Source organism: Schistocerca nitens, chromosome 7, assembly GCF_023898315.1.
Source record: "Schistocerca nitens isolate TAMUIC-IGC-003100 chromosome 7, iqSchNite1.1, whole genome shotgun sequence".
In the NCBI taxonomy this organism is placed as follows: Eukaryota; Metazoa; Arthropoda; class Insecta; order Orthoptera; family Acrididae; genus Schistocerca; species Schistocerca nitens.
The window spans coordinates 218,611,169-218,626,235 of NC_064620.1; the positions used below are offsets into that span (position 1 = coordinate 218,611,169).

Below are 15,067 nucleotides of genomic sequence, written 5' to 3' on the forward strand. Positions count from 1 at the left end.
TCCTTCACCCCTGTAATTGTCTTGTCCTCAATTTCCAGTAAGCCACTGCACCACACCCTCCACCTAACAGTCTCCCCTCCCTCCATCCTGTCACCTCTTCCCAGTTCACATCCCCATATCACCTTTAGTATGTGCTGCTCCTAATTGGCTCCAACAATCGTGCATCACATGCCTAGTCTGTGCACCTGTCATCCTTTCCTACAACATTCCTAGCTGGAAAACTGGCTGACTCCTTCCAAGCCATTGGCCATCCATGCTCAACCCCTCTGTCTGCCTTCTCTCTCTCTCTCTCTCTCTCTCTCTCGCTCTCTCTCTCTCCCTCCCTCCCTCTCTCCCTTCATCCCTCCCTCTACCCTATCCCACCCAATGCAACCTGCACTCCAGCACAGGCATATTGTGTCCAGCCGGTGCCCTTTATGGGCACAGACATATTTGTACTCTAACTCAAAAAAAGATTGCTTCAAAGGCTAGCAAGTTTTCTTTGCTATTTAAGTGTGCCTGTCAGTGACTCAAAAACTCAAAGCATCTGCTTTTCAGAAAGTGGTTTCCTTTACTCCGAAGTATTTACATTCCATCAGCACTTCCCTACAAAATAATAATTACAAGTTATTATTATCATGACTATCATACAGTTTTTTCCATGATGACATTATTCCTTCAGATTTTATTCAAATTTTAGTTTACAACTCTGACGTAATATACATTGCATGACAAGCAGTCCTTTGTACAATAGCATCTTTGCAAAACTTGCTAATGATATTGATTACTAATAAGTTCTTATATAACTTATCTGCTAAAGATTCAACATGCATTTCCCGCTCCAGATTGCATTGAATGATTAAACCACAGAATTTTACTCTAAACTCTTTATCTTATGTGGCTACATACCACATCAGAACCGCTGCAGTAAATAGAATTTTACGAAAGACCAGCCATGCTATTGTGAAAGAGAGGATACGTCATACCAGGTATGAACTAGACATGAACGCTCGTCTGTTATTTAGTTGCCATTTACTTCTGGCCGGAGTCCTCTCACCATTGGACTGGGAATGGGTGGATATGACTTTGGCGGCACACCAACGAGCCAATTTAAGCAGGACTACGGTGAAACAGGCCGATAAATTTGAGCGGCTTAACCGTGATCAAGAAACTACTGGGTCCAATGGCATTCACCGCACTGTTATCAACTTCTCTGACAAGGAACTTGATGAAGCTACCATCTCGGCTCTCAGTAAAGGATTGAACTTTGCCCCAGCTCCACGTAAGTTACCGGTGGTTGAGATTATTAGTGGAGTGGAACAAGCAGTTCGTCATCTTCCTCAAGAAGCAGCGGACGACGTAAGGCTTGCTACTAGCCTGATTTTAGCGACATCCAAGCCGCCTAAGTCAAACATCAACAGAGAGGAGAGACAAGGACTGAAATTGTTGCAGAAAGATGAAGATCTAGTTGTTCTACCTGCTGACAAGGGAAACGCCACGGTAATCCTCAATGCTACAGATTACCACAAGAAAGTTGGATTATTACTGGAGGATAGCACATACAGGATTCTCAGACGGGATCCCACATCGGCGCTCAGCAGGAAGACAAGGGAGCTACTAAAAAACTCTGGCCTCTCCGACGAACTGGTGAAGAACTTACGGCCGAGAGCGCCTAGGCCACCAAGACTGTACGGTTTGCCAAAGGTTCATAAGGAGGACGTCCCGTTGAGACCGATTGTTAGCGCTATTGGCTCTCCTACGTACAGGCTTGCAAAACACTTAACTAAATTGTTGGCGCCTATAGTTGGTCACTGCCCACATCATATTAAGAATTCAAAAATGTTTGTTGATATCATAAAACAGATGAAGATAGGCCCAAGTGATATCATGGTCAGCCTCGACGTGGTTTCTCTGTTCACCAAAGTACCTGTGGATGACACCTTACAACTGTTGGCTGCTCATTTTTCCTCAGAAATTTTGAAGTTGTTCCGGCACACCTTGACGACCACTTACTTTTTATACAGTGGAAATTATTATGAAATGACGGATGGAACAGCTATGGGTTCGCCGTTGTCACCAGCTATAGCGAATTTTTTCATGGAGGACTTTGAAGAACGAGCGTTGAACAGTGCTCACCTCCGCCCATCATGCTTCTACAGATACGTCGACGATACTTTTTTAATCTGGCCACACGGCAGCGACACGCTGCAGCAGTTCGTCGAACATTTAAATGGTGTACATCCAAACATAAAATTTACATTGGAGGTAGAGAAGGAAGGGAACTTACCCTTTTTAGATGTGTTGGTAGAGCGAAAGCCGGATGGACGACTGGGCCATTCTGTGTACAGGAAGCCAACCCATACAGACTTATATCTGCATAGCCATAGCTTCCATCATCCGTCTCAGAAGAGAGCTATGCTGAATACTTTAATACACAGAGCCAGGACTATTTCCGACAAGGACCACCTCGTTCCCGAGATTAACCATTTGACGACTGTTTTCAAGAGGAATGGTTATTCTGCCGGTGAAATTAAATCAGTTTTGTCCAAGAAAGTAAGACACGATGCCAGCCATATACAAGAAGAGGACCAACACATAGCGCGGCTTCCTTTTTGCGGTGCTACAACGAGCAAGATAGCCAGAGTCCTGAAGAGGCAAGGAATAAAACCAGTTTTCCGACCACCTAGGAAAATTAAGGAAATGTTGAGATCAGTCAAGGATAGTCTCGGCTTAAGAGTGCCAGGAATTTATACTATTCCTTGCGAATGCGGCAAGAATTACGTGGGCCAGTCTGTAAGAACCGTTGCCGACCGCTGCATCGAGCACCAGTGCCACCTAAAATACAGGTATTTGGAAAAATCTGCGGTGGCTGAACATAGCCTGCTTAACAAACATAAGATTTTATTTGAAGAAACCAGAGTAATAGCCCACGCATCGAATTACTGGGACTCTGTGATCTGGGAAGCAGTCGAAATTAGACTCAGCGATAATAACTTTAACAGAGACAATGGCTATGCACTTAGCAACACTTGGAAGAGTGTACTGCATAAAGAAAAATCGCAGAGAAAAACTTCCCGCACTTTACCTCCTGATTCAAGGGATGGCGCTGCAAGCAACGCAGGATAGAAGCTACATCTATGGAAGCAGAGGGCACCACTTCACTACGCGCCATATCGCTGTTGCTATGACGTATTCCAGCCAATCAGAAGCCATCCTTGGCATATAAAAGTGGGAACCTCGCTAGCTCACGACAGTCAGTTTTAGCCCTGACGACGACCATGGAGGTAGTGGTCGAAAGCTTGGAGTTTTATCCAGAATTGACGCGGCATGTACACCGAGAGATTTTTATTCTTTATCTTATGGTTTCACTACGTATGTACAGTTTAATTTCATCACTGTTTACTATTGTCGAACTCCATGAGATATGTCTTACTGGTGCTTATATTAACATGGCTTTTGTTGAAGTATTGAACAATTTCGTTTGTCACAATACTGCAAAGAATCTCTGATTCATTAAGTGATACCTTTTTTATACATGATAAATATATGCGTAAAGATGTACTTCGCAGCTTGGAGATCAGTAATGAATGTCATTCCCATAAATCAAAAACAGAAGAAGGCTCAATACTGCCACACCTTATTTTAAATTAGTAATTTTAGAATTGTGATGACTATTTTCAGTTTGAAGAAGTACAAACTATTTCAGTTACTCAAGACATCAGTGTCACATGGCAAGGAATGACTGCTAGTCAGACACATGTACGGTGCTGTCTCTGTGTAGAATGGGGTAGGTGTGCAATCTACCTGAGTGTGACTGAGGGCGGATTGTGATGACCTGGAGGAAACTGCACAACTTGTTGGGCGTTCAAGGAGTGCTGTAGTGAGGGTCTTCAGCATGAGGCAAAACCAAGGTGAAACCACATCGAGATGTTGTGGTGATGGGCAAAAACCTCTCATTGCAGATATTGGACTATGTAGGCTGGGTAGACTGGTGAAACAGAACAGTCATTAAACTGTGGCAGAACTAACATCAGTCTTTAATGCTGGGCAGAGTGTAAGTATGTCCAAATAAACAGTGCACTGCATACTCCTAATTATGGGCCTCTGCAGCCAATGACCCATGCATCTGCCAATGTTAACACCATGACGTTGATGACTACAGCTGAAATGAGCATGTGACCATTGACACTGGATGTTGGTGCAGGGTCCGAGTGTTGCATGGTCTGATGAATTCCAATACTTTCTTCATCATGCCAATGGGAGGGTTTGAATCCATCATCTTCCAGGGGAACAGCTCCTTGACACCCATACTGTGGGACAGAGACAAGCTGGTGGCAGCTCCATTATGCTCTGGGGAACATTCATGTGGGAATCCAAGAGTCCAGTGGAGCTCATGAAAGGCACCATGACAGCCAAGTTGTACTGCACACTAGTTGCAGACCATGTACACCTCTCCGTGACAATCACGCTTCCTGTCACAAGGCCAGGAGCGTGATGGAGTGGTTTGAGAAACACAGTGCTGAGTTCCAATTGATGTGCTGGCCTCCCAGCTTGCTAGATCAGAACCCAATCAAACACATCTGCGATGTGATGGAATGTGGCATCAGAACTTCCACCTCCCACCCCCCCCACCCCCTCCAAGGAATTGATGAGAATTAGATGACTTGTGTGCACAAATGTGGTGCCAACTCCCTCCAGTGATCTACCAAGGCCTCAATACTTCCATGTCACGATGCATCACACTGTTATCCATGCCAAAGGTGGACATACCAGATATTAGGTAGGTGGTCATAATGTTCTGGCTGATAAGTCTATATAAGGCTGTATTACTGTGTAATGTATGATCATGTATTATTTTCTTTGTCCTACTTTATGTATATATTAATATGCTGAAGTGACAAAAGTCATGGGATAGTGATATGCACATATACAGATGACAGTAGTATCACGTACATGTAAGTATAAAAGGGCAGTGTATTGGTGGAGCTGTCTTTTGTACTCACGTGATTCATGTGAAAAGATTTCTGACATGATTATGGACCGATGACATCGCTGTTTGGTCCCCTCCCCCAAATCAACTAATGAAGCTGACATGTCATGGCCACATGATGGGAATTAACAGACTTTGAATGAGGAATAGTAGTTGGAGCAAGGTGCATGAGACGTTCCATTTTGGAAATTGTTAGGGAATTCAGTATTCTGAGATCCATAGTGTCAAGACTGTGCTGAGAGTACCAAATTTCAGGCATTACTTCTCACCAAGAGCAACACACTGGCCTTTACTTAATGACTGAGAGCAGCAGTGTTTGCATGTAATTGTCAGTACTTACAGAAAGGCAACACTGCATGAAATAATAGCAGAAATTGATGTGGAACATACAGCTAATGTATCTGTTAGGACCCTGTGGTGAAATGTGGCATTAATGGGCTATAGCAGCAGATGACCACCGATACTTTAGTCATAAGATACCTTTTTTTTCATTTTGTGAAGAGCAAAATTATAAATTTCTGAAGTAAATTGTCAATATTTTCATGGGTTTGGAATCTTATGACAATCTGATTGGATATTTTGGTAATTCCTTTTATCAGATAGCACTTCATTATAGATTACTGTATAATCTTTGAAAGTCTGAGGCAACTATTAAAGTTGTCTGACAGGTCTTTAATATACTGGATGGAAAGCACTGTCATGGGGCATCCCTGAAGTTACTTCTGTTTAATATAATACTAGAAGGAGAAACAATTTACATAATCCAGCACTCAGCCTTCGTGTGGCACAGAAAAGAATTAAATATTCAGCCATAAAAATTTTTAACCAAGTTCCTAGTGCACAAAGAGTTAACAAAAGTAACTTCAAACACAAACTTAAAACATATCTGCTTGACAGCTCCTTCTACTTGATAAAAAAATTTCTGACTGTGTAGTAGTATTGCTTTGTGTGTGTGTGTGTGTGGTGTGTGTGTGTGTGTGTGTGTGTGTGTGTGTGTGTGTTTTAAATGTTGCACATATTTTCGACTAATTAGATGTACTGTAATTATAAAACTGATTCATTCAACAGTATAGCAATAATTCACATTTATAATCCATGAAACATGCTGATAACTATCTAACTAATATTCATCAGTGATGCTTCATCTGCGATAACACGCAGTCACAAATTTCGTTTGATCACTTTATCTTAGTTCTATTAATAAGTGTTGGTGTTCTACTGAGTCAAAAGCCTTTTGGATGTCAAGAACTACTTTACAAATTTACACATTGCAGCCATTTATATCCAGTTTAAGTTGTACCATTTTGAATTTCTTAAATGAAATTGTGTAATTTTGATGTTTGCTATTCCTGCTACATATTTTGTGTGGCAGTTGCAATGTACTGTACTTACAAGTTCAATGTGTCGGAAAGTTAATACCATCTTGACAACAGTTGCATTAGTGTGCTGTGCAGGTCTCGAAAACTTGTCATAATGTGTTAAAAGCTTACGCTTCAGCTTATCTGTCCAGGTGGCATTCCATAGTGGTTTGGTATCATCTGTATTTGGTATCTCTGGACTGCCTGTAAAAAGTTAGAAGGTGCCTTACTTAACAAACTTTAATACATTTATATCACTAAATGTAATGCCAGACTGGAAGATGTTAAAACATTGCTGAATAAACTGCAATGACTGTAGCATTTAATTTCACTTTGTAATTGGTAGTCTATTCTGTTTTCTTACTTATTTTGTGAGTGGTTACTTACATCTTTCTTCAATTTCCACAGATCTATATCTACAGTGACAACAATAGTAATGCATTTGTAATCCAAATAACTGTGCTCTACAATAATTAATTAATTTTTAACCTACATTATCTATAGACATTCTGAAAATACTATTGTCAGGTGTAAACTACTCATTTTTGGAACGTGTTTTCTTAATTATCCATTGTATGTGATTTCTCCCTTATATAGCAACATTTCTGGAAGTGTTTCGAGATACGAGTATGTCTGATAATTGTGGTGTTGTGCTGACCATAGCCAAGCCTGCATGTGGCACAGTTGTTTCTGAACATGAATAGCACCTGTGCAATGCCCTCAATGTGTTGCAAGTGTCAATCATGGTCAAAACAACTTTCTGCATAGGTGTGACTGCACTATATCAGAGCTAACTGAATTTAAAAGTGAGCAAATTGTTGGCATTCATATAGTGTACACTTCTGTAAGCAATGTAGCTGAAGAGTTTGGTGTTTCAAGAGGCACTGTATCGGAGATTTATACACCATAAAGGCAAAGCAGAGAAACGTCATCTGCTTAGTCACAACACAGATGAAAATGTATGTTGAGTTATAGTGACAACAGTTATTGAAGAGGATTGTGATGAAAAATAAGAGGGTGACAGCTGTAGAACACTGTAGAACTGAATGTTACACTCACGAACCCTGTCAGCATGAAAACAACATGAAGGGAGCTACATAATCTGGGGATTCAGGATGAGCTGGGATTCCAAAACAACACATCAGTAATGCTGATGCCTGTACCAGGAAAATGTAATGTCAAAGGCATTGAACGTGGGCTATGGAGCAATGGAAGAAAGTCATTTGGTAGTATGAGTCTGGTTTTACATTGTCTCCAACTTCTGGCCAAGTTTGTGTCTAGTGTATGCTGCCCAAGCCTACGATGCAGACTGCTTGCTGCCAAGAGTAAAATTTGATGGGGGTTTAGTGATGATTTGGGCACTCATGTCATGGTATTCCATGGGTACCTTGGTAACTGTGCAAGGCTGCATTGCTGCCAAGAATTATGTGACCATGTTGGCTGATCATATCCATCCAGTGTGGTATAATGTTTGTTCTTCAATGGTGATGCTATGTTTCAAGACAACAGGGCCCATCTTAACACAGCTTGCATTGTCCAGGACTCATTTTGTAAGCATGAGGATGAATTTTTGCATCTCCCCTGGCCACCACAGTCATCAGATCTCAATATTATTGAGCCTTTGTCGTCTACTTTTGGAGAGAATAGTGCTCGATCTTTATCCACATCCAGCATCTTTCCTGAACTTGCCACTATTTTGCAGGAAGAATGATATTAAATTCCTTTGAAAACCATACAGGGTCTGTATGTATCCATTCTGTGATGACTGGATGCTGGTTTGAATGTCAACAGTTTTCCTACACCGTATTAGGCATGGTAATGCATCGTGTTTTTAATATTTCCACATTTTTGTCCAGCCCCTGTACTTTCACTTTCTTATCGGCTCAATTTTAATACCATAGTCTTAAAGCACCAGGGCCTCCTCTTCTACTGTGATACCTGATTTGTCAGAGGGGGATGATTGGCCACTTCAGTCTCTATCATTCTGGGAGTGTCTGTGCCTTCTAAGCACTGTCTCATATCATGGAGTATTGTTGCCATACACTTCCACCAATTCAGTATGAACTACTGCAGCAGTATTCCCCATTTTGTTTTGGCAGCTATAGCTTTTTGCTATGGTATTGAGTGGGGGAATTACAATGTGTACCATGTCTGAAGACAAATATCTGCAAACAAATAAAAAATTAATTACATAACTTTTTTGATGTGATAATAAAAACTTTATGAGTATTCCTCACATATCTTGTCAAAACCTCTTCTGCTAAACATAATGTTGAAAGAAAAAAATAATGATAGAAATGGGAGGGCATCACAAAGAAGTGTTGTCTCTAGGAGAAGGGAGCTGTTATGAAACAGATTTTTGTACGTTTTGTACTTAATTTTGTGTCTAGAGATGGTGGTGTCAATGTAATCAGTGTTGTGCAAACTGTGTGTGTGTGAAAAAAAAAAAAAAAAAGTTCTTGCTAAAGCTGCTGCTGCTAAGTATCCTATAGGAAAGCAGTGGCTTCTGCAGCATAAGAAGTACACAAACTAGACTCCTGGTGAATGAAAATATATGATGTGGTCTGACAAGTGTAGTTCTTACACTGTTTAGTGCTGCAGGATTTGTCGAACTATAGCGAATACTAGCAAAAGTCTAAAATGAAGGTTGTTTTGTTACAATCTTGAAGTATGGTGGAAATTATTTAATGGTTTGAGCAGTCATATTATTGTGTTTTGTGGATCCTATTAGCATTATGGATGAAAACACTAGACGAAAACACTGTTGAAAAACATGCCAAAGTGTCAGATGGTAAGTTGCTTAACTCTGCAAGCACACACTGGCCAAAACATCATTTTGTCAAACATTTTCTTGCCAGAGTTAGAGATAAGAGAAGATTTGTAACAGGAGTAGGTTGCAAGCAAGAGAAAATGGCCTGCTTTCATGTGAGGTAAATCTAAAATGCTATAACAGCTGAAAATGTGAAAATTTTCTGGAGTCACTCAAACTTTAAAAAACCGTCAGGGAAAAGACAAAAGCACCACTGCAAGCTACTTCTGTAAAGCTTACTAACAACAAACTATGACTAGCACTAGTCTACTCACACGGACAATCACAGGAATTATTTCTAGATCTCATGTTCAGTTTTTGGCATTTCCAGGGTGCACTTAACCCCCTAACGTCAACTGAGGAGCTGCTTAAGTGAGAAGTAGTGGCCCAAGATCTACAGAGCTGACAATGACCAGGAGAGCATTGTGCCGGCCCCACACACTCTGTATCACATCTGAATGATGACATTCTTAGAGGATAGCATGGTGACTGGTCAGCACTGAATGGTCCATCACAGACAGAACTTGGAGCTGGCAAATGTATAAGCACACAATACAAATTATTAGTCACTCCCTTAAAGGAACAGACTGGTTGCTGTGGAGTACTGTAGATGGTATAAAACTGGTACTAACAGGTCATGCAACCATCCACCAAGGATGCAGAGCAGTGAAGTGGTATGTATGTGCCAGTCAGTTGTATGATATCAGCACTGTGAAAGATGTGAACATAGAGACATGGCAGAGACACAGAATGGGGCATCATATATGGACATGTTATGTTCACACTGCAACTGTGGTTACTGGACTTGGAGTATCAGCGTGAACTGTTCAGTGTGTCTACAAGGAACGATGTATCACCACAACCATGTAACACAGCATGGGAACAGTGGCCATAAAAAAATCCCAACAGGTAGGAACCAGACATGAAAGTCACACTTGTCAATGACAACTGGTTTCAATCCTGCTGCTGTCAGTGAATGCAGGTTCATCTCAACCAGTTCCTAGGCAAGCACTGCAAAGTGAACTGCACACAGCAGATGTTTTGAATCAGGTGCTTTGCAGAAGACCATCTATTACCATGGTACACAGAACTGCACATCTTCCGTAGGCCAAACCACACAGGAATTATACGGTAGCTGACTGGAGACGTGGTGAGGTCTATGGAGTATTGATTTTACCTCTTTCAAAACAATGCACAAAATCAAGTATGCAATGAGACATTTAACACGCAGTGTGTGGAGGATAGTTCAGTCTGGAGACCGTTCTGCGATGTTTTGGGTGGTGTTTCTAGGCACTCTCATTTAGGACACTATTAACATGAATGAGGATGTTTAATTCAATATAACTGGTGACCAAGGCTTGCCGTATCTTCTATATCTTCATGATAACTATGCTGTGGACACTCCTGTTTCTCAAGATAACTACAGCCATATTCACGGGGTTGCACACGTAGCTTTCTGGATTAATAAACATTCAGGTGCACTATCACACCTCAACTGGTCTGCTAAATCATCCAAACTGAATCCCTCAGAAAATTTCTGAGACTGTCTGGAACACTGCATGAAACATAGGAATCAATATCCCCACAATCTGGTAGCTCTGTGGAACCTAATCATTAGTGAGTGATTCATCGGGATATAGCACTCTTGAAGAAACTTGTGAACTCTCTTTGTTGCTGAACTGAGACCATTATTATGGCTAAAGATCATGTTACATGGTATTAGCTTGATGTCTCCTAGGGTGACAAATTTGCAGTCTGCTGTACTTATACAATTATATTAGGAGAAAAGCGACTACTTCAAGAAGGACAGCCACTGCTTCTCCAATTACACAACTCAGCTGCTGTTTCTGTCTACAACTTCATACTATACACTTATGTAATGTTCAGAGACAACTAAAGCTGCCTATGTACTGGAAAAATTAAAATCCTATTTAATATGCACATTAGTGGCAAGTGGAATTTTCATCCCTAAGTCCAGATATTCTGAGGGGTTATAGAAGATGTATACTGCATGGCAGTAGTCCCACACAGATATGCTTTTATTCATCTATTATATGGGTTGTATACTCTATTCAGACATCCAAACAAATGGGTACTGGTGCATTATTTATTCATACCAGGCAAGTCGACTGACATGTTCGAGAAAGTGACTGAACCACAATGCCCCCATGATGCTGCAGCCCCAGCATTCGCTGGACAGCCACTTCTATAATCAGCCTGTCATTCATAGGCTGAGGTCCAGATGACACCTTTGTGATATGGAATCATGCTGAAGAGGAACTGAGTGATTTTTTGGTGCACATAAACAGTTTCAAGCCAAAGATACAATTCACCACGGAGAAAGAGAGTAATGGACAACTAAATTTGGAATCATGCTGAAGAGGAACTGAGTGATTTTTTGGTGCACATAAACAGTTTCAAGCCAAAGATACAATTCACCATGGAGAAAGAGAGTAATGGACAACTAAATTTTTTGGGTGTATTGGTTATTAAACGGGCAGATGGGACTTTGGGGCACAAGGTATATAGGAAAGAAACACACACCGATCGTTACCTACATAAGGATTTGAATCATCATCCTAGGCAGAAGAGAGGAGTCATAAAAACTTTAGTGGACAGGGCTAATAACATTTGTGAGCCAATTTATTTGCAAGATGAATTAAGCCATTTGCGAATGGCTTTCAAGAGAAATGGGTACACTGACAACGAAATAGATCGAGCACTCCTCCCTAGAAGAAAAGTGTCCAAAAATACACGACAACAACAACCGTTGGCTGGAAAAGTTTTTCTTCCATTTATTCATAACATCACGGACCATATTGGAAAAGTTTTGGCCAAGTTTCAAGTGGAGACAATCTTTCGACTTACCAAGAAACTTAGTGAAAGTTTAAGATTGGTGAAATACGTACGACACCCGTTGGCTACTCCAGGTGTGTATAGAATTCCGTGTACTTGTGGCGTGGTTTATATTGGAACTACTAAAAAGAGTGTTAATACCCACCTAACGGAACACAAAAGGAACTGTAGATTGGGACAAATTGACAAATGAGCTGTAGCGGAACACGTTTTCAAAGACAGTGTTCACGAAATAAAATTTAGTGAGACAAACGTGATAGCTTGGACCTCACATTATTATACCCGCATGTGTAGAGAAGCTATAGAGATCTACAAGCACAAAAATAATTTTAATGAAAAAGAAGAAGGATTAAAACTAGACAAGATATGGTGGTCGACTCTGTAGGCTACCAACGAAGTGACTATCAACTACCTATAATTGAGAGACATGTCACTAGCCAGAGATAGTTTTAAAGTCGAAAGCACGTGATGAGTGGTGGCACCATCTAAGCGCTCTATATGAGTGGGAGCTCCAGTGCCTAGCAGCCAGTCGCCGACTCACCTCAGAAGATGTTGCCCGCAGTAGGCAACGAAACGTCAGGAAGGAGAAGCAGTTTTATATATGGACCACAGCAATTCAGTCTGGAAGTTTTAATTAATGAAGACGCCGGCTGTGAAAGCTTACATGTTATGATTAGCACTGTCAAGCCTCTGTACCAGTACCTTGTGAGATGCTATATTTCTGAACTTTTTGCTCTTACTGTCAAAACAGATTTTTGCTGTCAATAAACTTGTTGGGACTTATCACTGTTGTCCCTATGAGGGATACTTCAGTCTTGCCTTCACTCAATTTTTTGTGGTTTGTCGCTTCCACCAGTTGACTCTCACACCATGTCAGAACTGTTGTTGATAGTATTTTTTTCCTTACTGAAATGTTTTCAACAACCAGTAAGACCGCAAGTCAATAATCCACAAGGAAGTAACTGAAAAGTATGCTGGAATGAATCTTAATTATTTTTTTGCCATTTGTGAGACACTTGGTTCTTACGGAACTAATTCTCTGAATGCTAGCTGAAAATTTTGGGATTTAATGTATGTAAAAATACAAACACTTTTAATAGAATGTTGCTTTGGACAAGGGGGTGCCCATGACACCTTCCTGCCCCCTCCCCCCCCCCCCCCCCCTCCGCCCTCTTTGATCTGTGTCTCGAAGCCAGAGGCTAGACAGTTCCAATACAATTAACATGCCATATCACAGAACAATTTTCCTTCCTACGTAAATGAGGAACACAGTGAAACCTCTCTATATACAGGTGAATCACCTAAAACCTGCACTGCAAATAATGTGTAAATGGAAAATCCTACTGTAATGTGGTTTTCACAGAGAGGTTTGGTAGTCAGGGGCTCATATTGTTAGCCAATAAGCAGACTGTAATAACATGTAGAAAGTGTATTTTTGTGCAAACATGAAGTTTCTGAAACGGAACAATGCCTAGTGACATTAACAAAAGTAGGGTAAATTGGAATGTAAATGGTGTTTGCTGTGGGATTCTAGTGTAAGTCATTTACAAGATATTTGATTTGGAAAAGTTTCCACACTGACACTTGTTTGTGCCATTTAACCTGCATAGTTGCTATGTATGATGTTTTATGTTTCCTTACAGTTTGCTTGTATGCTCCTTGAGTGCATTGCAAATTGCTAGTCAGTTAATGTGTGACAGTCGAAGCAAAGGGTCACGAGTGGACGATGGGCTTTACCAATGCAGAAAAAGCCAACTTGCTCAAGGCATATGGAGAGTGTAGGAAGAATGCAGCTTATTCTTGTACGATGTATGTGGCACGATATCCCAATAGACGTAAACCATCTCAACAATTATTTATCAGCCTCTTCAACCAGTTATGTGAAAGTGCTAGTGTAACACAATGTAACTGAGGGAAACAAGCAATGACAGAAGAGGGGCAAATTAATATTCTTCCTGTTGTTGCAGTGATCCACATGTTAGTCCTGCACAGCTGCACGAGGAAGTGGCATGTGTCAGGCAAGTGTCCTACACATTCTCCATTCACATAGGTTCCATACCTACCACATCTTTCTCCATCAAGAGCTGGATGGAAACAAATATAATAATTGTGTTAACTTCTGTACATGGGCTTTATGACAGGATACTCCAGATGTATCTTTTTGAGTGATGACGCCACATTTACCAGTCATGGCCTGGTAAACCATCAAAACATGCACTATTGGTCTGTTAGCAATCCCCACTGGGGAAATTCAGCATCAGTGGAGTGTAAACATGTGAGTGGGATAGGGAACCACCAGGTCATGGACCCATTTTTCATAAATGGAACACTGAACGTGCACAAGTATCACAGCCTCCTAACAGACCATCTTCCATGGGTGCTAGAAGACGTTCCACTGCAGACTAGTAGGAACCTTTAGTACCAACATGATGACTGTTGAGCCCATAGCGCACAAAGTACAACAGCATATCTTCTTAAACTGTTTTTAAATAATGGACTAGACACAGAGGACCTATACTTTGGCTGGCCATTCCTTGGATCTGACACCTGTACAATCTTTTCTGTGGGGCAAACTGAAAGATGCTGTCCACAAGGGCATACTAATTACACACGATGACATGCAACAACAGATTACTGCAGCCTGCTCGGACATCTCTGCTGAAATGCTTCCACGTGTGCAGCACTTGTTCCATACCAGACAGGAAACATGTGTTGCTGCTAGCAGTGGTCATTTTGAACACAACATATGATGGTAGATTATCTCATTGCTGGTCAGAAATAACATAACCAGCACATGCACTTGTGTTATTCTTTTGTGTGTTCTACCACAGGTATTGTACAAGTGTCAGTGTGGGAACTTTTCAAAATATAATATCTCACAAACAACTCGCACTCGGCTCCTGCAACAAACACCACTGACATCCCAGTTTACCCTACTTTTAGTCTGTTAATGTCAATAGGCATTGTTTCATTTCAAAAAGTGTATGTTTGCACAAAAAATACACTCTCTCAGTATTGTTATAATCTGTTTATTGGCTGACAGCGGGAGCCCATGACTACCAATCCATCTGTGAA

The 15,067-nt window shown here is 41.0% G+C and overlaps 1 protein-coding gene across 2 annotated transcripts in view; it reads right to left on the reverse strand.

Annotated features, from left to right (window-relative positions):
• Positions 1-15,067, reverse strand: part of LOC126194803 (acetylcholine receptor subunit alpha-L1-like) — a 159,857-nt gene that overhangs the window by 76,557 nt on the left and 68,233 nt on the right. Inside the window, exon 2 of one of the 2 annotated variants that reach the window (XM_049933114.1) lies at positions 6,362-6,531. The exons of the other annotated variant lie outside the window; for it this stretch is intronic. Within the exon in view, the coding sequence (XP_049789071.1) occupies positions 6,362-6,531 (170 nt within the window). The remainder of the gene's footprint in view (positions 1-6,361; positions 6,532-15,067) is intronic. 2 annotated transcript variants of the gene reach the window in all.